This window comes from Sitophilus oryzae, unplaced genomic scaffold, assembly GCF_002938485.1.
Source record: "Sitophilus oryzae breed Bouriz unplaced genomic scaffold, Soryzae_2.0 scaffold_173_pilon_pilon, whole genome shotgun sequence".
In the NCBI taxonomy this organism is placed as follows: domain Eukaryota; kingdom Metazoa; phylum Arthropoda; class Insecta; order Coleoptera; family Curculionidae; genus Sitophilus; species Sitophilus oryzae.
The window spans coordinates 233,930-258,666 of NW_022146435.1; the positions used below are offsets into that span (position 1 = coordinate 233,930).

At 33.6% G+C, this 24,737-nt stretch overlaps 1 protein-coding gene across 1 annotated transcript in view; it reads right to left on the minus strand.

Annotated features, from left to right (window-relative positions):
- Positions 1-1,590: 1,590 nt before the first annotated feature.
- LOC115881780 overlaps positions 1,591-24,737 on the minus strand; it is a 28,721-nt gene continuing 5,574 nt past the window's right edge. The window contains exons 2-3 of the mRNA XM_030899429.1: positions 2,723-3,399; positions 1,591-1,809 (exon numbers count right to left, since the gene is read on the minus strand). Of these exons, the coding sequence (XP_030755289.1) occupies positions 1,591-1,809; positions 2,723-3,399 (896 nt within the window). The remainder of the gene's footprint in view (positions 1,810-2,722; positions 3,400-24,737) is intronic.

A 24,737-nucleotide genomic window follows, 5' to 3' on the forward strand; every position in this document is an offset into this window, starting at 1 on the left:
ATAAGTTATTAGCATTAAAAACTTTCATACCCTTGGAGAAATGAAGCCTTAAAAGTTTTACTACAATTTCACAAAATTGAATATATTTCAAAAACGGCAAGGTTTAAGTGTGATAAATCTTAATCAAATTTACCTTTATTTCAATAGTATAATCTAAAAATAAAATAATATACCGGGTGTTCTATTTAAAAAATACCACTATAACATTTTTTATTTATTTGGGACACTCTGTATCTTGTAAAAATATTTTTAAATTAGTGTAGCTCTAATAGTCCTTCAACGAACCCAAAACTTACAATTTGTAAAAATTTAATCATTTAGCTACAATACTCCGTGTCGTATGTGGTGAATAATGTATACCTGTATATCATTTTTTTTTTTTCGTAAATATTAATAAAGACAACGCAACAGGACAAAATACTAACAACCGGGTTAGCTTTTTGGCATTACCAACACATTCCAGCTAATTCATACATGATTAGCAAAACTTCTGGAGCTTAAAATATAGTGTTTAGGTTAGGTTAAGTTAGGTAGGGTGTAGAATATTACAAAAACCTACCAATTCTTGTAATATTCTACACTGACGGTATGCGGTATAAGTAAAATTAATTAGTAAAACTAAAACTTGAAAGAGTTATCTTTTAAATAACAGTTTTGAAACAATCCCTAAAAATGCTTCTGAATGTAATTAATTTTCCAAAAAAAACGCAACTTCCGAATTCCATCTAAATGGAAAATAACGACGACATGACAAATCACCGGTCAAAGAGAAAAAAAACGGAAAAAAATCGCCCTAAATCGGTCTCTTTCATATATCAGCGCCATTCGGTCCTATGCCACCTATCCCTTTTCGTTGGTTTATTTTGGACGCAAATCCCGCATGATTGACTTCCGCTTAATGAGTTCCAGGAAGACCCTGTCGATTTAATTGAGTCTATATATCATTGATGAGTATCTCTCACCGAAGAGTTGCGTGAAAGACATACTTTTCATTTATTATGCTGCTTATCCTCTTTAAGTTTTCGTGGAAAATATTCTTGTATCTTTTGAGTTGTCCACCCGGTTTCCTCTTACCGTCCGTAAGCACTGTAAAGAAGAGATTTTGGTTTTCTTGTATCCTGTATACGTGATCAGCCCATCTTAAGCGGGATTTAGTGATCATGACTTATTGACCGGTACCTTTGAGACATGGTCAAACCATTTGATTCTGAAGAGTTGTCTCTGTTACAGCTTGTTTAATGCGTTCATGTGTTGGCGGCACGGCACTCAAATTTCGCTTCCATATAACATGGTGGGGATTATTATTGCTCGGTATACTGCAAGTTTCGTTTTTGTGCTCAAATCATGACTGTAGAAAACCTTTTAAAAAACCGTCTTTTAATTTCCAGAATGCTCTTGAGACGCTGCTAATAATCTTGTGCTGAATTTTAGAGTCGATATTGGCCTTTTCCGAAATCAAATTGCCGAGGTAATTGAATTCCGCTACATATTCCAATAGTTCTTTATAGTTGTTAATATACATGTATCATTAAAAACTTTAAACTCAAAATGTTACTTAAAATAATTTTTACCACCACTACCATCAGCACCTCATTTATCGTACAGATTAAGTTTGATAGAAGAATCATCACCATTTGATGCAAAAGAAGATAATACCTCTTTTTGAGACTCTATCAATCTTCTTGAGGTATGGCTTAGTAATGATTGAAGATTAATCGTTGAAACCTTTTCCGAAATTCTCGTGCAATTTGGATAACAATTTGTTTTAGCCCTTTTTTCTTTTTTTTCTTTGCCAAAATATGCTTGTAACTGGAAAACACATAAGACTTTTTAATTTATTTCACTAATGAAAAGATTTTTTAATTCGTTATTTTTTAACTTCCATGTTCCTATACCTAAGATAAATCGTTTTTAAGTTATTTAAGATTTAATTTGAAAACGTATATTTAAATTGATTTTATCTAGCGTGTCAAACGGTTCGACAATTTATTTCCATCTGTCAGAAAACGAATTATTTAAATTTCTTATATTATAAATACTGCCTGCTCAAGAGTATAAAAAGTGTATTTATAAAAATCTCGTATTTTCGCTCTTTAGTGATGATCTCTTAAGTTGATATTATTAACTAGTTGAAGCTTGGCGCATCCGCCACGACATAAAAAAAAAACTTTTTATTTTTTGTTTAGTTAAATGAAAAACAAAAAATCCGGCGACGACAGTTTTTAGAAGAGCCAATTAGCTATATTTTAGTAAAAAAAGCAACTTTCTAGAGCAAGTCGTTACTTCAGTAGAGACGACACAGATAAACATTCATCATCATCATCGTTGTCCACTGCTGAACGTAGGCCTCCTCCATATTTCTCCATGTCTCTCGATTTTGGGCCGTCATCATCCAATTTCCAGCAATCCTCTTTACATCATCGGTCCAGCGTGTCGGTGGTCTGCCTCTGCTACGTTTATCTGCTCGAGGTCGCCATTCTAACAATCTTCTAGTCCACCTGTCTTTAGATGTTCTCGCCACATGACCTGCCCATCTCCATTTCATTCGAGTTACGTGTTCCACTATGTCTTTAATTTTGGTTTTTTGTCTGATAGTGTTATTAGGAATTTTGTCTCTTTTAGTTATTCCAAGCATGGCTCTCTCCATGGCTCTCTGGGCTACTCTTAAATTTTCTGCTGACTTTTTCGTTAATGTTAGAGTTTCCGCTCCATATGTAATTACCGGCAAGACGCATTGTTCATAAACTTTCCTCTTCAAGCATATAGGTATATCACTTTTAAAGGTCTCCCGCAGTTTGCCAAAAGCAGCCCAACCCAAACCTATTCTGCGCTGTATCTCGTGTATTTGGTTGTTCTTTCCGATTTGTATTTCGTGCCCTAGATATTTGTATATATGTGTTTCTTTTATGTCGGCGTCACCTATTCTGATGTTCTGTGTCAGCACTAAGTTTGTCATTATTTGCGTTTTACTCGTATTTATCCGGAGACCGACTTTTAATGAGGCCTGCACTAATTCTTCGAGCATCTGCTTTGAATCTCCGATGTTATCTGAGACAAGGACGATGTCATCTGCGAATCTGAGATGTGTCAACCTTTCACCATCGATATTTATGCCTCTATTCTCCCAAGAGAGTGATTTCATTGCGTATTCAAGGACAGCTGTAAAAAGTTTAGGCGAAATAGTATACCCTTGTCGAACTCCTTTGCCTACCTCAATTTTATCTGTTGTTTCGTGAAGTTTTACAGTTGTGGTGGCATTACTATATATGTATTCTATAAGCCTTGTATACCTATAATCTACTCTTCCCTGCTCCAATGCTGCTATTATTGATGTTAATTCTACTGTGTCAAATGCTTTCTGGAAATCAACGAACACCAATGCTAGAGGCCTGTTGTATTCTACAGATTTTGGTAAACAGCTTATACAAGTGACAAAGAAGGCTTATCGGTCTATAATTTTCAGGCTGGGTGATATCGCCCTTTTTATGGAGAAGTATCGTTATGGCGTTGTTCCATTGAGACGGGATTATTCCTTTTTTTTAGACAGATAAACATTAGCATTTTATATATGTAGATAATATTCTGTATGATCGAAAAAAAAACAGCGCAAAGTTTGCTCGGAAATGATGCTGCTTTTTGAACAAAGCGTCACAATATGACTTCATTATGACTTGGTCAGATCTATTGTTTTACATCACTTGACGTTCATTGAAGTTTACAGTCATAGGCTACTGGTTAAAATCAAGAAAAATATACGCTTTAAAACTAAATCTTAAATAACTTTAAAACGTTTTATTTTAGGTATAGGAACTTGTATAGTCAAAAAGTAACGAATTGAAAAGTCTTTTCACTAGTGAAATAAAAAAAAAGTGGGTTTTCATTTGAAAAAAATGATTTATGATAATTTTTTAATCGCTCAATTCTATGACAGCTGTGGCCATTATTATATGACATTCAAACAATTTAATTTTTGAAACAGATAGCCACATGTTTTCTCTTTATGGCACAGTGGCTGTGGTAATCACTCTATTTGACGTTTAGGGTATACACATATTTTTGACAGGCAGTTTTTTTCTTTCAAAAATTTTAGATATTTCTTTTCTTAAAAACGGCCAATGTTAGATATAGAGTGATTAATATCAAAATTCATAAAATTTTACAGATAATTTGAGTATGTAATAGAAAATGGGGGCACCCATTTAAAATAAGAAAGTTGCTGTCAACTTCCGGTATTTCCGGAAGTACCGCCATATTGAAAATATTTTTACTCGATAGATCTCCTTGTGAAACTATGATGTGCAAAAAATCTCCGATCTAGATATTTCTATTGCACGCGCAGCCTGGGACACCCTGTAAATGATTAAAAAATAATTGTTGCATTTTTATATCAATTGGAATGTCTACTATTGATTCTTACACATTTTTTGGATTATTTCTAAGAAAACGGTTTTGTCCCGCTAGAATTACCATCCGCCGCGCCGACGCAGGCGCCTGTACCGTACGACGGCTATATGGTTCCGGCAAGTGTGCAATGACTTTTACAGCCCTTAAGTGATAGCATTAAAATCAGAATAATTAACCAGCCATTTAAATGAACACTAATGATATTCTACGATAAAAATGATTAAAAATATACACATAGTATTTCTGCCAACTTTAACCGATTTCTCAAACTAAATATAAAAAAATAAAAATATATATAAGAGAAAATATTGGATAAAGCAATTTTATTGTATTCCCACCGCAATTAAAGTAATTCTTTCGGATGCGGTCTGACTCTCCTAAAGCGACCGTCTAAACTGATACATTTGCCGAGGCATCGCTGTATAGACGTAATAACTGAGATAGTATAGAAAAGTCCCAAAGGAGTGCTGAAGAATAACCCGTTATCGGGGGAAATATAGAGATCCTGTAGTATTGTTGCGGATCAAGTTTTTCCTTTAATATCTTGAATGGACGGAAACGCGATTAACCAGATAATAAAAGGTAATAAATATTGTATTGAAAAGGAGGACCGATTTGCGGTTTTTATATATTTTTCTGGTGCATATTTCATACAATAATAATTGTTACATATTAAGTGCACCAATAAAGTAAACATATAGTCTAAGAGCTAGCTTAAGAAAGCTGGCTCTTTGATATATCTTTTACTATGCTCACTGGAACAGCATGCGGGCCGTCTGGGCCGGAACTCTGTAACTAAATAGCGATCGGTAGCGAGTTGCGATGAAGAATACTGACCTTGGCCGTACAAACTAAATGGCAAGCGACAGTATTGTTCACCGCTACCGATCGCTATTTCGTTACAGAGTTCCACCCTTGACTACCGATACACGTTGCGTTTGATTTGGCACCTTCACTACTGCGCGTCGGGAAAAGATTATATTTTTTTCATTTAGTTCCTTAAATTCCAGTATTGAATATAATCGAGCAGTGTTTATATTTTCATATGGGTGTTATATTTCATATGGCATTGTAGAGAGTAAATGTTTCTCAATGCAATGCCAAAAATTATTTTTCTACGACTAGCTTAAAAAATGCAGTTTGACACACGAAAATCTCGATCTGAAATTGGCGTTTTGCAGACATGTGCCAGTTTTAACATTTTTAACCTCCAATGTTTAGCTGAAACGCCAAACGCAACGCAGCCGTCAGAAACGTGTCATCATTACATCGCAAATTATTTCACAAATTGTAACAGTTAAATTTCATCGCTACGACCTCTTTGTGCTAGCTCATAAATTATATTATTTTTGCATCATGTTTACTAGAATTTTATTGTTAAATATTATTTTATTTAAATTTTACGATTATGCAACCCGATATACACCGCGATATTATAAAGCTACAGCTACACAATATTGTCACTGACCCAGCATTAGAATTTTTGTCTACCTCTCTTTATCGTTGATCATCACCTGTCCGCAGTGTTACCAGATTGGGCCATTTATCACAAATTGGGCGATTTTCCGATTGTTCTGGCGACCTGAAATTTAGGAAAATCGCAAGTCGCCATTTGGGCGATTTTGGCTAAGATACTTATGGCACCAGTCAATCAATGCATTGCCAATATTGACACTTAATTCTTGTAATTATTATAGACATCGATTCCCGAAACGGCGAAAATCGCAATTACATATTCGTAGATCAATATTCGAAGATATCGATTTATATTGCTCATCTATCAACTGCAACTGGCGTTTGTGACTTCAGTTTAGTTCTCAGTATGTTCTCAGCACGTTTCCAGTCTGCCATTTTTCCCCTTTGTGACGTCATCAAACCACTTATAATCACAATATCTACATGAAGTAACGACTTGCTCTAGAAAGTTGCTTTTTTTACTAAAAGATAGCTAATTGGCTCTTCTAAAAACTGTCGTCGCCGGATTTTTTGTTTTTCATTTAATTAAAAAAAAGTATTTTTTTCTCCTTATGTCGTGGCGCGCGGATGCGTCAGGCTTCAACTAGTGAGTGATATTTTGAATTGTGATAGGTATAATCCTTGTATAATGAAATAGTCGCTTGAGATTTTTGTAGGTTTAGTATAAAACCATTTGGCGACTTTTATTTTATTTTGGCGACTTTCGCCACCTCTAGTGGAGACCAGCTAAAATAATATCTGGCAACACTGCCTGTCCGTCACTTGTCACTGTCAGATCAAATCAGATGTTTTTGGATTTATTTATCCTTTGTTTTGGTTATTGAAATTTTATAATTATCAGATAAAATTTCGTAGTTAAATTGTTTATTTTTGATGTGGATCGCAATGTGCAGTTCGTTCATTTTAATTGTGGAATTTCTGAGTTAAGTTCGTTCATTGACCGGATATGAAATATGGCTGTGGAAAATATTCTAGAACATCGTTTTTTATTTATTGTGTGAGTTGGACTAGTTTTTGTGAGTTGGACTAGTCGAGATATATAGTTCTCTATCTATATCCTGGAGGGAGATTTCCGGTTGAAATATGATTTTGTGAAGGAAATCGAATTCTTGCATCACTTCTTGTGTATTTCCCGACCGAAGAACATCGTGTGAAGAACTGGCTGCCTGTTTCGTGATTACCCTGTTGGTAATTAGCAGGTCTTCTTAGAGAAGGACTAAGTCTTCCGAAACACATTTGGATAGAGACGTGGTTGGATTTTGTTGAATTTGTATGACCACCGACCAAATTTCCGTCAAGGGATTAAATAGCCGAATTTTCACCCGTTGTTCCGATTGCACGTGCCCAAGAAGTCCCCGAGAGTTCCAAGAGCAAGAAGACCGATCTAGACCGTAGCACAGAACAGTCCAGAATTCCATCCGTTCCTGTTGTCCGTGTAGAGGTACCCGTTGGACATCATAAACCCTCGTTGGGGGTTTTTTATGTCACCTTTTGAAGTCCTACACCTGCCTTGCATCTGTACCTCCGCTGACATCCGTGGGCTCCAGTGACATTGTATCGAGCTACTGTACACTGTCGTAGCCACCCTGTAGCTATACACCGTAGCTCAGCCGGAGAAAGTTTTCAAGTACAATCGAATAGAGTAAGACTGTACAATTTTAGTTTAGATTAGTATAATATAGATTTCATTTATGTTCTGTTTGTATCTAGTATTAAGTTAGATAAGGGGGTTTGACGTCATAGATTTAGTTATTTTGTTTGATTTAAATTCTAATTTCTTTTCTCACCATTCAATTTGCTTATCTTAACATATTTCATTTTACATTTAATTCATTTTTTTTATATATAAACTTTTTCATATTTTAATAAATTGCTTAAATATTTTTACTAATATTATTTACAGTCTAGTCTCATAGTTAAGTTAGAGTCACTTAAGTTTAACGAATTATAGTAATATTTGAAGTTCATGGTAGTTGCACTCAACAGTTCGAGGTTAGTGTTGAAGTCTACTTAATAGTAACATCTTTTATGCCGAGTTCATAGAGTATAATCTCGTGGCGCCCTTTTATTAATATCTTTGAACCCCGACCACCCGGCTGTTAAAATTAAAAAGCTAGTGGCCTCTATGCAACTCATTAGCGATTAAGTAAACTTATATTTTGTTGAACTTCAAATTAGAAAAGGGCGCTGCAAAATCTGGCAAAAACTAGTCTGCTGCTAATTTGTAGTCGTAGAAAAAATAGCGTAAAAAACTCGTTCGAAAACTTCTTTGTACACTCGTTCGATTTGTGGCTCTTGCCTGCGGCTTGAGCCAACAAACTGTCGAACTCGTGTGCAAAACGTCGTTTTCGAAACTGCCGTTGTTTAATATATTGTTATATATCGTTGGAATTTTTTGGAATCGTTTTTAGTTTTTAGCTAAAAACCATAATTTCTTGATAATATAGCAACATAGGTAGTAGAACAAATTTACAAGAAAGAAAACCCAGAACAGATCCAGCGGTTCTCAAAATTTAAGCAAAAAAAATTTTTTTGGAAATTTTTAAAGTTAAATAACTGAGTTATTTTGGACTTATTTGAAAAACGGTAAAGAGAAAATATGTTTCTTTTATCGAGATCTACTGGACCTGATAATATTTGTACTTATTTAAGACTGACCCTGTATATTGTACCTATAGATCCAACGAGTTTACTCCAAGCTAACAATGTTAATTAAATTATTAATAATTAATTAGCAATTGGTCCAATAATATTTTAATTTATTCGCATATTACCAAAGAAACGAAGCAATGTAAATATATACTCATTTATTATCAACATCCATAAATTTAATACAAAACAATTTACTAATTAAAATTGTTATATAGGGGTTTAATAAACCATAATTTATTTCGCTCAATACTTTGAAACTAAAGTAATTAATTCGTATATAAATAATTAACTTCTATATTTTAAGCTTTATTGGTAAAATTTATTAATAAATGTACTAGAGTTTTTCTCAATGTAATATTTCCCATCCCGGATACAAAATTATATATTACTAGCGTGTACCCGCGACTTTGTTCGCGTCGAATTAATCATTTGTAATGGTGATGATAAAGCAAAGCAAGAATTTCCATACTGCATAAAATTTTTTCACATTTATGTCAGCATGAGAAAAAACGATCGAGAACTCCTTCCTTATTGAACCTCTACACCTCATAGTCAATCCGTTTGCCAAAAATCAGCTTTAAACGTCAAGCAGTTTAAGCAGAATCGTGATTACTCAATTATCATATTTTATGAAACACCCTGTATAAATTTTTAAAAAATCTTAAAATATATAAAACAACAAAATAAAATATACGTGTTTAAGAGTTTTTCCGAAAAACTCACCGGTTTTTAAATAAAAAATATTCTAATATTTGAGGGGTAGTTTCACCCTCTTAGAATTGGAGTTTCGAAAAATCCTTTCCTATCGAACCTCTACACCCTAAAGTCAATCCGTTTCCCAAAAATCAGCTTTTTACGTCAAGCGCTTTAAGCAGGATCGTGATTAATCAATGACCAGATTTTTCGAAACACCCTGTATACCCGTGTTAGATTTTCAGGTAAGTATTAGTTTTATATTTTAATTTGTTTAGTATATAGTATAAGTATTAGTTTTATATTTTAATTATCATTTTTACGGATTATGGCGTAGGTCTTTAAAACATTTAAATTACTTTAAATACTTTGAAACTTTCGTATGGCATACAACATATGTAGATCTAAGGCACCCTATTTATTTTATTCAAAATTATCAATATTTAAATTTTTGGCAATTTTTTTGTAAGTACCTACTATTCCAAAATACCTTCACTTCCTTTATCTACGGAACATTGGGACACCCTGTCTATTCTACTTCTAAGTTCAAATTTTTTAAACAATTAAATTCTATCTTTCTGTCAATTAAATTTCCAAAATGTCGGCAGTCTGAACTCCTTACGCACTGTCGACATTTTTAATCAACTCGCTGATGTTATTGGATATCGAATGTGCAAACACAGAATATTCTTTCAAGTTAGTTGAATTCCTGGTGGCTTAATAAACATCCATATAAACAATTATTAAATATAAATAATTTTCAATAGGTTTTCTATTTTCTATGTCACTTAATACATTTATTACAACGTAATTTTCTGTTTAACTATACCGCAATATAACTTAACCTGCAACAGTTTGTTCCAATACCAAAAACTTTCCACCTAAACAAACCTTACGTCGAAATCAATTTAAACTTCTGCAACTACATTTGTTTAATGTAACAGTGCATCGGGGAAACGCTTGCTGAAACTTGCTCAACAAGTATAACTATAAAGGAGTAATAAATGTTATTAAATGTATCGAGAACTTGAATACATATTGTGTTGAGATTCGGTTTCAAGTTTTATTTTCTTTTATTGTTAGCTAAAGCTAAAACGCCAGAGAATTTTTTTGAACAGATGAATCCGCCACAGAGGTTTAGACTCTTTAGCTTTTTTTTAATCATCTACTGATGATACTAACATGGTTAGCCAAACGCGCACCCAATGCAAAGGTAAAGTGTTTTGGTGTATGTATTTAGTATTATAGTATACTCTAGCCTGAATAACCATCACTCTACACCTACAATTTTCTGTGATTTCTCTAAGACTTTTGGTTATGTAAATCATAATAACTTAATTAACAAATTGCAATAGTATGGATTCAGGGGAGTGCCGCTCGAGTGGCTTAAGTCATATCTTGGCAACAGAAGGCAGCTTGTGAAAATTGATTCATCTATATCTTCTTGTAAGCCTATAGAATGTGGTGTCCCCTATTTTGTTTCTGGTGTTTATCAACGACATTGCAAATCTAGACATTAGCGGTAAAATCTGTCTCTTTGCGGACGATACTAGTTTCACTTGGAGCGGCCCAGATGTCACGGCACTATATAATACTATATCCAGTGACTTACGCACCATTAAATCTTCGTGCGATTCTAATCTCCTATGCCCCAACCTATCAAAAACTAATGTTTTGTTATATAAAAGTACTATACAGCCTTTTGTACTTAATAACACCACGACCATTAAAGTCGTGGACTCTGTGAAATTCTTAGGACTTGTTGTAGACAACTCGTTAAAATGGGACTTGCACATCGAAGCTTTATCAAAGAAACTAAGCGCTGCCTGTTTTGTGCTAAGATCAGTTTCTAAGGTATTTAGTTTATCAACCTCTAGAATAGTATATTATGCCCTTTTTGAGTCATATCTTCGTTATGCCCTTCCATTCTGGGGTACTTGCTGCGCAGCAAAATTTGATTGTTCAAAAGGGAGCAACTTTAAAAGGGAGCCGAGCAGTTCGATATTTATTGGGACTGAACAGTAGAACACACTGCCAGAATTTCTTTAAAAATTTCAAAATACTAACTCTTCCTTCTTTATTCATTTTTGAATCCGTTTGCTTAATCCGCAAGCACATATGTGCTATTCCCGAAAGGCCACCTTACAACTATCTACTTCATTCTTTCGCGCATTTCGCAAAGCTCTGAAATCATACTTACTGGAGAGAGCCCTATATGCGGTAAACGATTTTTTTGTTGATGTTTAATCATGAACAATTTTGAATTTTAAAATTTTGATCATCTCATACACTGGTTAAAAATCTAGTATTTAATATTTTATAATTCTTAAATGATTATATCCATTTACAATTTTCTTATTGTAAAATTTTATTGATACGCCTTTTTTGTGTTCTGCAATGTCCATGTAGGTATGTTCTATTTGTAATTTTAATGGCGTAATTTTTTTTGAATTGTATGATATTTTTTTTATTATTTGTATGTTTTTTGTGCTTTTGTTTGTTTTTTATGCTTTTAATGCTTTTTCGATGAAGCTATTTTGGCTTTTTGTACAATAAAGCGTTATTTATGTAAAATCGTTATTTTTGGGGCTTACTCAACCGGGTCTCACAATGCAAATTCACCTCAAATATCCATTTAGTTGGTCATTTGCAAGCACTCTCTCATTGTACATGAAAATAACAAAACAAACATTTACTGATCTGGATAAAATTGATAGTTAAATAGGTAAGACTCACCCAATACTATAGTAGTGGACGTGACCAATCTATAAATTAATTAGGATTATGTCAAAATTCCACTTGTCCTAGTAAAGTTTCGTTTGCGTGAAAAGTATCTGGAATGGCGGACAGCGGTTTGAACTTAAAACTAATTATAAACTTCTAACAAACTAACTTCCCAGTGCAAATCTGCTTGACGCTAACTTCGTAAATATTGAAATTTCCGTAATCCGACTTAGCGGATTCCGTTACTATATTTTAAATGCCTTATCCTGTTGTTTTGACAGTGTATGAAGATGTGTAATAGTATATCATAATGTTTTTATTATTTACCTTTTATAAATAGATATTAGCCGACCATACCAACAGGTATGGTAGGCTATTAAAATCGGCAAAAAAAGTTTTTTTAACTTCACTCAAAATGAGTTATTTGGGTCATAAATGACCTAAATACAAAATATTTTCATGGTGTCCAGGGGTGGATGGGCCATATGGGAAAACGGGAAAATTCCCGGTGGGCCGGTGGAAAGATGGGCCGGTGGGCCGGTCCCGAGCAGAGCAGGGGCGTAGATAGGTGTATGCTATGGGGGTGGTACTATGATTAAGTCGCAAAAAAAATCACCGTCGGAATTTTTTTGTCGAATTAAAACGACGGCGATTTTTTTGTCTTCAAAAAGATATAAAAACATAACACAAAAATTAAAATATAGATTTGTAAATAACATAAACAAGAATGAAACAACGACGTTTATTAGTTAATTTTCTATAAACTATAAATAAAAACTATAAACTATCAAAAAAAAACTATAAAACTATAAATAAAACTACAAAACAGAATCAAGTTTTTCTAGTACGCTGTTTGGAAAACCTATCAAAAAACAGCATCAACATTTTTTCAATATCTTTATGGATATTGATTTGAGTTAACCCACTAATCTGTCCAACCAATAAGAACACTTTGTGTGCTTTTAATTAGGTCGAACATATTATAAACGATAAATCAACATAATTAAAAGCATACAAAGTGTTCTTATATGTCGGATATTAATTTAAAAAAATCCTTTCATAGTCAATGACTATTTCAATTCTCGTATCTCGTCAAGCGTCAGTGGGGGGTACTGTCCCCCAGTACCCCCCCTTATCTACGCCCTTGGAGCAGAGCTCAAAAAAGATTGGATTAGCAAAAATTAAATGGTTAATCTTCTAACTAAAGTGACATAAGATCCTTAGTGATCCATAACTAACTAATCAATTTCCATCAGTATAATCGTCAGTTGCCTTTTAACATAAACACCAATTTGTAAAATAACTATTGTAAAATGTCTTTCTCTGGGACACTTATAATTTTAATAATCATCTATTGTTTGTTCGGTTTGAAAATTTTTATTATACAAGGCAAGTCTATAAGTGCAAATATTTTCAGGGCTCGTGGATCTCAATAACGTAAACATAACATATTCTCTTTATCGAGTTTCAAATAAGTCCAATCGAGTTATTAAAGTTTGGAAAATTTAAAAAATAGATTTATTTAAAAAAAAATTGAACCACCTCAATTTTTCTGTATTTGCATCTCTTTTAGTGCTTTCTATTCTCTATATTTCCCCGTTTCGTTTTTGAAAATCGGTCGAGTCATTGAGAAAATATGAAGGACTGAAATTTGAAAAGTTTATTTAAACATTTATCAGAGTAAATGATAAGGATAAATTATTTCGACCAATTTGAGGTTTTTTCTTATTATTTCTAGATGTTTACGCATTTTTTTACTTGTCAGAAGGTTGAACGATCAGGTGCGGTATTTGCTAGATAGCTGTGCTGTAACTTGTGCGTTGAAGTTCTTCTCAATATCGTTAAACTGACCTACAATAGAATTTCCAAAAATACCAGCCCACACGTTCAATTTCTGAAGGTTTTGTGTGTGCACCTCGTGAAAAACCCTGGGATTGTCCTCAGCCCAGTACCGAGAGTTGTGCCGATTAAATATACCGTTCAAAAAGAAAGTACACTCATCAAGTATAAAGAATAGAAAGCCCTTTTCATTGCGGTACCACTTGACCCCCCTTCCCATTTGAAAAAAATTGGGGGATGACACCCCCGCTTAGTGGGTTGAAGATTTTGCAATCATTTTTGGGGCAAAAGTTGTCCCCCTCACAAACAAAATTGACTTGTTTTTGAATTTTCTGAAAAAAAAATTACCCTGGCCGTTATGCTTTGCGGAACGTTTTCGATGGGCCACCCTGTATAATAACTTGGTAATATTTGAGGAGTAGTTTCATCTCGTTGGAATTTGACTTTCGAAAAATTCGTTTGCCAAAAATAAGTTTTTTACGTCAAGCAGTTTAAGCAGAATCGTGGTTAATCAATTACCCAACTTTTTGGAACACCCTGTATGATTTTTTAAAAAATTTCAAAATATGTAAAAAAACAAAATAAATTATGCGTTTTCCCGTAAGACTAACCGTTTTTTAAATGACAAATATTGTAATATTTGAGGGGCGTTTTCACCCTCTTGGAATTTGAGATTTGGGAAACCCCTTCTTATCTCTACACCCCACAGTCAATCCGTTTGCCAAAAATCAGTTTTAAACGTCAAATAGTTTAAGCAGAATCGTGATTACTCAATAGTCATATTTTATGAAACACCCTGTATAAATTTTTAAAAAATCTTAAAATAGGTAAAACAACAAAATAAAATATACGTGTTTAAGAATCAAACTCACCGGTTTTTAAATAAAAATATTCTAATATTTGAGGGGTGGTTTCACCCTCTTAGAATTCGAGTTTCGAAAAATCCCTTCTTATTGAACCTCTACACCCTAAAGTCAATCCGTTTTCCAAAAATCAGCTTTTTACGTCAAACGCTTTAAGCAGGATCGTGATTAATCAATGACCAGATTTTTTGAAACACCCTGTATTCATTTTTAAAAAATCTTAAAATATGTAAAAAACAAAATAAAATATACGTGTTTAAGCGTTTTTTCGGAAACTTGACCGTTTTTTAAATAAAAAATATTGTAATACTTGAGGGGTGGTTTCGCCCCCTTGAAACTGGAAATTCGAAAAATCCCTTCTTATCGAACCTCTACACTCCAGAATCAACCTGTATGCCAAAATTGAGCTTCTTACGTTGAGTGGTTTGAGCAGGATCGTGATTAATCAGTGAGTCAAGGATTTTATATATTAGTATTAGTATAGATTTTTTTTCTAAAGTTTGTAGTCCACAAATAGACCTGTTTTATTAATTTCATAGGTATACGGTATACTACCCAAAGTTTGAGTAATCGCTAGCTGAACATAAAATTCAAAATTGAAATACGTCGAGGCAAGTGGGAAGAAGATGTTTAAGGTATAATAGCGGGGCTCGGCAAATAGGATTAGATGAATTTCAATATTTACAAAGTTTAAGCTGGGTAAATTTACACTGGAAAGCTAGTTTATTAGGACTTCGTAATTAGTTTGGTGTTCGAACCGCTGTCAGTCGCCAAAGAAACTCATCACTACTTTTTATTTTTTAATTGAAATGAAAGTAATCCTATAACGTATTTGTAATCGATTTATTGTAGGTATTATTTGTCATTATTATCTTATATATTATGTCATATAATTTATTTCCTAGAAATTTGGCTCGCCTTTCATTTACTTGAAATCAGTTATTTAAGAAATATTTGTTTATTTAGTATTTGGAAGCATTTTTGAACAGTATGTCACAAAAAAAAATTTCTGCGGAAATGAACCCTTTTCGACTCTCCAAAAAATCCTATATGGTATTTCGCCACTGCAAGAAAATCTACAAAATAAAATAATAATTATTTTTTGTAAACACTTCTGCGTTAATCCCAAATGGAAACTTCTTGTCAGAAGTTAGGTTTACAGATATACAAATTTGCCTAACGAACAAAAAAATGCTTAACGTTTCGGAAGGTTTATCTCTGTCCGTCGTCGGAAGCAAAATAATAATTTAATAATTAATACAAAGAATAAAGAAAAAAACTATCTAAAATATTTAAATTCAACTATTCGAGAACACGTTACGTCTACAAAAACCGTTGACGTTCCTTTTAAAATGACATTATATCAAGTTAAACTTCAAAATTAACAATTACTACCTGATAACAATTACTTAATAAGGTAAAACCAAAAAGCCCCAAACTTTCTGTATGATTATTTTTAATTTTTACGTATGTTATGTTTATTTATGTTATGTTCTTTAAAATCAAAGAAGCTATTGCCATACATTACTAACATCTACAGATGCATGAGCAATACATTTATTTTTATTAGATTGTAATAAAAAAGCCTCTTTTATTTTTCTTTTAGAGGTTATCGCTTCTTTCATTATATTTTTGGCGTTATTAAAATTTATTCTGTGCCCTGTGTCCCATGAATGCTGACAAATCTTAGATTTGTCTAAATCTCCCTTTCTTAAATAATGTTTATGTTCTTTAATTCGAACATTTAAAGGTCTAGAGGTTTCACCAATCTAAAATTTATTGCATTCACATGGTATTTGGTATATTACATTTTTTGTTTGTTGTTCTGTATTCATTGGTTTAGTAAGTATGTTATAAAAAAGAAATACCCATATAAGATTTTTTGTAAAGATGAATCCGCCACATAGGTATAAACTAGACATTTTTTGCACCCTTTACGAGTTTTTCAACTTTAGAATAGCTGAAATCAGGGCTACTTTCGTTTACTTGAAATCAGTTACCTATGTAAGAAATATTTGTTTATTTGGTACTTGGAAGCCTTTCCAAATATAAACTCACGAAATTTTTTTCTGCGGAAATGCATAATTTTCAGTTTTTCAACTTTAGAATTGCTGAAACCAACTACATGAGAACACCGTTTCTGTTTTTCATTTTAGAGATTTTTCTAAACATAGACGCGCAAAAAACTTCTTGAGGAAGTGTACCATTTTCTTTTATTGATAAAATTTTCTTTTATTGATAAAATTTTCTTTTATTGATAAATATACGTTTCAGCTTACAGCGTGTTTAGATTACGGTACGGTATTGATATCTAAATTACAATATCTATTAGGTTAAGTTCATACCTGCACAAGAAAAGTGTTTAGAACGTAAAGCAGGAATACGTTTTCATGTAACTGATTTCAGTTGTTCTAAAGTCGGAAAAAAGAGAATGATGCGTTTCGGCAGAGAATTTTTTTTGATTTTGTGTTTGATTTGGGTTGGGAGGCTTCTATATCCTGGATGTTTTGTTATTTTTTTATAATTTTTGGGTTATTACATTGAAAAGAAATTAAAATAAAAATATAATTCTTTTGTACATATAGTGCTCAGCACTACACTTTATTGGTGATTTTTACCTATTTCAGCTTCAGGAACTTGGCAGATTATGTTATTCCCGTTTTTCTTGAATTATTTCATTCAAAATAAAAAAAAATTGGCGCCGGGAGGCATGTATAGCCGCCCATACTAAAATATGTTAATAAAAAGTTGGTAGGCAGTTCTTTTTGTTTCAATTCCCTCAAAAACTGCGACTTTGACTGATTTTGATGTTATTACAAATTTTGTTGCAAATATTATTCCTAATATTAAATTGAAAACCGCGTTTCGCTAGCTACTGTAATTTTGGAGTTACGTTTCTTTTAAATTCTTAATCCCCTCCCATACCCCCTTACCAACTACCCACCCCCACCAAAAACTGATGGCCAGATTCTCGGGTGCCACAGTATTTTTGTGCCAAATTTGGTTAAAATCGGTTTAGCGGTTTTTGAGTTATCGTGTTACAGACGGACAGACACCATGAAAATATTTTGTATTTAGGTCATTTATGATTTATGACCCAAATAACTCTACTAAGTGAAATTAAAAAAAAGAAAAATTTTGCTGATCTTAATAGCCTATACCATACCTATTGGTATGGTCGGCATAGTGGTTATTAAACCACTCTTGGGAATATCCAGGTGACTTTTTTTTTTCAACTTGGTGACAAAATGAGAGATCATTTCCTTGTCACGCTTAAATCGTCAAATTATTTCAATTCAAATTTTCTGCTTTTTGAACAAAGTGAACATATGACATGGCCAAATAAACAATAAATAAAATAAAATATGCTCGGAAAAAAACAACAAATTGGCAAAATTTCAATTCAAATTCAAATCTGTTAATTGAAACGTTAAAACAGTACTGGTAAAATGGAATTTTATTATGTCTATTCTGTCTCTAATGCATGAAGACATAGATAACTTCTTCTTTAATATATTATTATTCAGAAGATAATAAATCAAAGACTTTTCATAACTAAATTAATTTTCAAAAAGTATAAAATTCTATTTTTATAAAACTGATTATAAAGTTTCAATACACTAGCTTTCAAATTCAAATCATTCGTCTAAAGCCCGAGTTCTTTTAATTTTGTCTACGGATCTTGGCGTTATTATATGCTAAATATCAGTTCAGTTGTCTCATCACCGCACTTTCATATTCAAATGTTCGTTCTCGAGCTGCAGAAAAATTCCTTTACCTTTTCAATTTCAAATTAGTTCAATTTGTGTCTGTGGAAATGAACGCGCGCGGAATACACTCAAAGGGGCAGACATTTTTAATAGAGCACGCTTTAAAAGGAAGCGTGTATGTAAAATGAAGGAGAATTTCTTTAGAATTCTTATCCGTAGGTTCATTTTCATTTTTTTTTATGGCAAAGGAAAAAATCTTTCATTACTAGAAAATATACGTAAGCCTAAATACTAGGTACAAAAAATTTAGTTAAGCTTTACGAAACTTATATGCAGAAAAGTTTGAATAGAAATAATTTGACGATTTAATCGTGACATAAGGAAATGAGAGTGTCACAAAGTTGCAAAAAAAGGTCATCTGGATATTCCCAAGAGTGGTTATTAGCCGCCGATACCAACAGGTATGGTAGACTATTAAGATCGACAAAAAAAAAGTTTTTTTAATTTCACTCAAAATGAGTTATTTGGGTCATAAATAACCTGTCTGTCCAATGTCCGTCTGTCCGTCTGTCCGTCTGTCCGTCTGTCCGTCTGTCCGTCTGTCCGTCTGTCCGTCTGTCCGTCTGTCCGTCTGTCCGTCTGTCCGTCTGTCCGTCTGTCCGTCTGTCCGTCTGTCCGTCTGTCCGTCTGTCCGTCTGTCCGTCTGTCCGTCTGTCCGTCTGTCCGATCTGTCCGTCTGTCCGTCTGTCCGTCTGTCCGTCTGTCGTCGTCTGTCCGTCTGTCCGTCTGTCCGTCTGTCCGTCTGTCCGTCTGTCCGTCTGTCCGTCTGTCCGTCTGTCCGTCTGTCCGTCTGTCCGTCTGTCCGTCTGTCCGTCTGTCCGTCTGTCCGTCTGTCCGTCTGTCCGTCTGTCCGTCTGTCCGTCTGTCCGTCTGTCCGTCTGTCCGTCTGTCCGTCTGTCCGTCTGTCCGTCCGTCCGTCCGTCCGTCCGTCCGTCTGTCCGTCTGTCCGTCCGTCTGTCCGTCTGTCCGTCTGTCCGTCTGTCCGTCTGTCCGTCTGTCCGTCTGTCCGTCTGTCCGTCTGTCCGTCTGTCCGTCTCGTCTGTCCCGTCTGTCCGTCTGTCCGTCTGTCCGTCTGTCCGTTCTGTCCGTCTGTCCGTCTGTCCGTCTGTCCGTCTGTGTCTGTCCGTCTGTCCGTCTGTCCGTCTGTCCGTCTGTCCGTCTGTCCGTCTGTCCGTCTGTCCGTCTGTCCGTCTGTCCGTCTGTCCGTCTGTCCGTCTGTCCGTCTGTCCGTCTGTCCGTCCGTCCGTCCGTCCGTCCGTCTGTCCGTCTGTCCGTCTGCCCGTCTGCCCGTCTGCCCGTCTGCCCGTCTGCCCGTCTGCCCGTCTGCCCATCTGTCCCTCTGTCCCTCTGTCCTTCTGTCCTTCTGTCCCTCTGTCCCTCTGTCCGTCTGTCCGTCGGCCTGTCTCACAGTGCTTCGTCCCATGGACAAAAATCGAAAACAAAGTTAAAATTTACTAATATCTGAATATATAATTTTATACTTATAGCAATGTTCAACCATCCTGTATATTATTTTTCATAAACAGCGTTTTTTGTTAGAAAATATTTTCACTAAAAATAAATTTTGCGATCATGATCATTTTGCGATCAGTGAAAAGAATAACATTCATAGTAGTTCTGTATATTATGGAGTTAAACGGTACGTACTAATTGAAAGCCACTATGGATATTGTTAAACAAGGAATGTACTTTAAATTTATTTCTAAACAAGTTCGTGATTGTTTTGTTTTTATTTATTTTTTAAGATGATTCTTAAATGGGTATAAAAATTTTACGTTTTCAAACTTCAAAAAGGCATTTAAAAAAAAACATATCAAAGCATATCGTATTTATTGAATATATGTGTTGTCATATTCATACACTTTTAATTTTTGTATAGTTCACCTGCGTCTGCTTGCGACGAACTTTATTTTATAATACTTTTCAGATGGAGTAAAATTGATAAGCAATGCCGATCTGGTTAATACTTGGCTTGATCATAAGGACAAGAACTCAAAATTATTTGTATTTCAAAAAATGTGTTCTTTATTGGATATTGATGAACCTTCCAGTCAAATGAGACACCACTTGTGCCTGAAAAAGCCCACTATGTTGGAGCGAAACGTCGGCGTCGCATAAAAATTTTCCAACTTTCAATTTATTATAAAACCTCATACCCAAGAAAAGGGAAAAATAATATATGGATATGGTCTATTAAAGAGGTAACTATTAATATCCGAACCCCTCATACCAGCAAGCAGAACAGTAACAACGCGAAAAATTAACTTATTAGAAAATGATGTACACAAATATCTTATATGTGAGGATACTTCATCTACCTGTGATTTGGATACTATAAATTTGGAAGATTCTGTCAGCAGTGATTCTTCTGAATCAGAGTAGTTACGATCTATGCATTTTGTTGTCCTAAAGTAAATTTATAGTATCTTAAGTTTTTTTTTAATTAAATATAACATTAATGTTTCTTTTTCAATAAAGAAAAACATATTTATCTTATATTAGGCTTATATTGTAGGAATCATGTTCTAATGTTATTTCAATTCTTTATTATCACAGGGATTTATTTAATACTTACACCGTTTTCATACTATAAATTATTATTTCCTTAGATGGAACACAGCTCCAACATTTTTATTATTTGTAAGATTTTTTTCATAAACGTGGGACTAAGAACATCATCATTTAGTACAATGAGAGTACTCAATAAATTGCCTACTATAAAAGAGAAATTTTGCATTTTTGTCCTCTAGAGCCATATGTTCGAAGCACTGTGCGTCTGTCCGTCTGTCTGTAACACGATAACTCAAAAACCGCTAAACCGATTTTAACCAAATTTGGCACAAAAATACTGTGGCACCAGAGAATCTGACCATTAGTTTTTGGTGGGGGTGGGGTGTTGGTAAGGGGGTATGGGAGGGGGTTAAAAATGTTAAAAAACCGTAACTCCAAAATTACAGTAGCTAGCGAAACGCGGTTTTCTTTAAGATTAGGAATAATATTTGCAACAAAATTTGTAATAACATCAAAATCAATCAAAGTCGCAGTTTTTGAGATAATTGAAACTAAAAGAACTGCCTACCAACTTTTTATTAACATATTTAAGTATGGGCGGCTATACGTGCCTCCCGCCGCCAATTTTTTTTTTATTTTGAATGAAATAATTCAAGAAAAACGGGAATAACATAATCTGCCAATTTCCTGAAGCTGAAGTAGCTTAAAATCATCAATAAAGTGTAGTGCTGAGCACTATATAAAATAATTATACTTTTATTTCAATTTCTTTTCAATGTAATAATCCAAAAATTATAAAAAAAAACAACAAAACATCCAAGATATAGAAGCTTCCCAACCCAAATCAAATACAAAATCAAAAAAAATTCTCTACCGAAATGCATCATTCTCTTTTTTCCGACTTTAGAACAATTGAAATCAGTTACATGAAAACGTATTCCTGCTTTACATTCTAAACACTTTTCTTGTGTAGGTATGAACTTAACCTAATAGATATTGTAATTTAGATATCAATACCGTACGAAGAAAAAACGAAAATAAACAAAAATGAACCAAAAAACCAAAGCAAAGCAATCAAAACACGCTGTAAGCTAACACGCGTCTGTTTACAAATTCCAATTGCCGAGAACTTTTCAAATCTTGCTATATTTTACAATATTTTATCAATAAAAGAAAATGGTACACTTCCTCAAGAAGTTTTTTTGTGTGTCTATGTTTAGAAAAATCTCTAAAATGAAAAACAGAAACGGTGTTTCATGTAGTTGGTTTCAGCAATTCTAAAGTTGAAAAACTGAAAATAATGCATTTCCGCAGAAAATTTTTTGTGACACACTATTCAAAAAGGCTTTGAAATACTAAATAAACAAATATTTTTTACATTACCGATTTCAAGTAAACGAAAGTATCACGACATAATCCAGTAAAATTGTATCACCGTATAGAGAGTAAAAAAAACATTACGGGCAAGCTGATTTTTTCAGAGTTTGTCAGCGAGTGTAAAATTAACAAAATCGGAAATTTTCCCCTTGCGGTTTTTGACCAATAGGGATGGTTTTTTTAAAACTGTATTACAACAAAATAATTACACTGTTTTTTTTTTCTCAGGTAAGATTTCGACAGACGATGACAGAAGAAAAGCAGATGACGTCCCATACCAATCTATTTATTTTACTAAAAAAAGTTTCTAATAATTTTTAAGTTAACTATGGATGGGTTTAAATATAAATTCGTCATGCGTCGTCACTTGTTGTTTTTAACCAGTTTTATTGGTTTATTTCAAAAATGACAGATCGTATTTCAATTTAATTGGTTTGACGGAACGATGAATGACAAACGGACGCCGATGCGTATGAACTCGCCTTTAGATTTTTGACGTTTGTCAAAGTCTTGCCAAATTATAGGTTATAATTTTGTCAAATACCCTGCGTTTTGGAAGATGATGCATTTTGATTCGTGTTATTACGTGTGTTTTGTGTCTTTTGAAGTCAAGTGGAGGAAAAATCGAGTTAAAATTAACTGTAGAACCCAGAGCACAGTTTATGGTAAATACTCGCTGCCCAAGCAGAAAGTCTTATACAGATATACCAATAAAGTTACTATCAATAAAGTTCGTATACCATCTCGTCGTAGATAAGTGCATCTCGAATATGGTAGAAGGACCATACTAAACACATACTAAAAACTGGAGTAGCTGTAAAATATCGACATCGCACGATAGGTAAATAATGGATTTTAGTACTGCAGAAAAATAATGTCAGAAGGTACTGGTTTAAAAAAATAAGATTAAAGTTAATTAATCAACCTGTCAGGTATAAAATTTGGTAAGTGTTATTATTAATAAAATAGTTTGTTTTATTTATGTTGTGTTATTTATTCCTGAGCAATATTACAAATTTGTATTTGTACATAAGTTATATTGATAAATATAATCATAAATGCGGGAAGTTTCATAAAGCTTGAAAGTAAGAAATAGTTCTTTTTTATATTTTTTGGTATGTGGTGTCTTGTTTTTGTTTGTTTTGTATTAACACATACCGTTTTTATTAAATAAAATAACTCGATTACATTTTTCAGTTTTATACAGTTTTTTCACAATATTTTGAAGTTACTTGTCAGTCAAATTTTAAATACATATATTAATTTCCTGCTATGCGTTCCAGTTGTACCAACTTATTTCTTTGTAAAATAAAATAAACTACTTTAAAATTAAAATGACAGACACATCTATCACTGTCAAGGATCTTCTCGTTGGACAGACTATAGACGCAAATTGTACATAAGAACATTCTCTATAAGTTCGCCTAATGAATTTTTTTTATAAGTTTATTATTTCCGGATTTAGCGGCCGTTTCATGAACCCTTTGTTTTACAGCAAATTGACCCGTATGAAAGTTGTTCATAAAAAATGGACAAGCAACTTTTCCTCATGATTTTTTTTGTAACTTTATTATTTTTGGAGATAGCGTCCAGTTGAACAAATTAGGGTAGTTTTCAATGTTACACTTTTTTCAGCAAATTCACCCTAGGAAACTCGTTCAAAATAAGAGTACATATATACCTTTGCGTTATGAACTTTTTTGTAACTTGACTATTTTTGGAGATACCGGCCAGATCATGAACAAGTGGTGGTAGCTTTACAAATAAAAAAAAATCCTAATATTCATTCACTTGAATTCCATGTTTCATTTTGGGGAAATAAATACATATCATAGGGAAGTTTGCATGTAATTTTAATATGAACACAAGTTGGTAAATTTGTAGAACTAAACAAAAATTATGAAACTACCCCAATTTATTTATGAACTGTACGCTATCTCCAAAAATAATGAAGCTACAAAAAAAATCATGAGGAAAAGTTGCTTGTCCATTTATTATGAACAATTTTCATACGGGTCAATTTGCTGTAAAACAAATGGTCAGAATTGACAATTAAAGTGTTTTTTCGTGCTTATCTTTATTATTCAAATGATAAAGTATAATCGTGATCAAAAATACACTATCCCTAGAAACTAATATAAAACTCAACGAATATATTCATAAAAACTTCCGAATTAATAATTTGGTGTAATTGACTTCCTCCGTTCGGCCGAACTCGGCTTGAAAACTTTATTTGACAGCGAACATCGGCCCGATTTTAAAACTAATTATAAAGTCTCAATAAACTTCATTCCCGAGCGCGAATCCCGCCGCTCCGCAGCAAATATCGAAATCAGCATCGGCCACGCCCTCCGCCATTATATTTTAAATGCTGTCGCTTCGTTACCTTCACATTCAAATAGTCCACGGAAAAATTTCTTAGGATTTG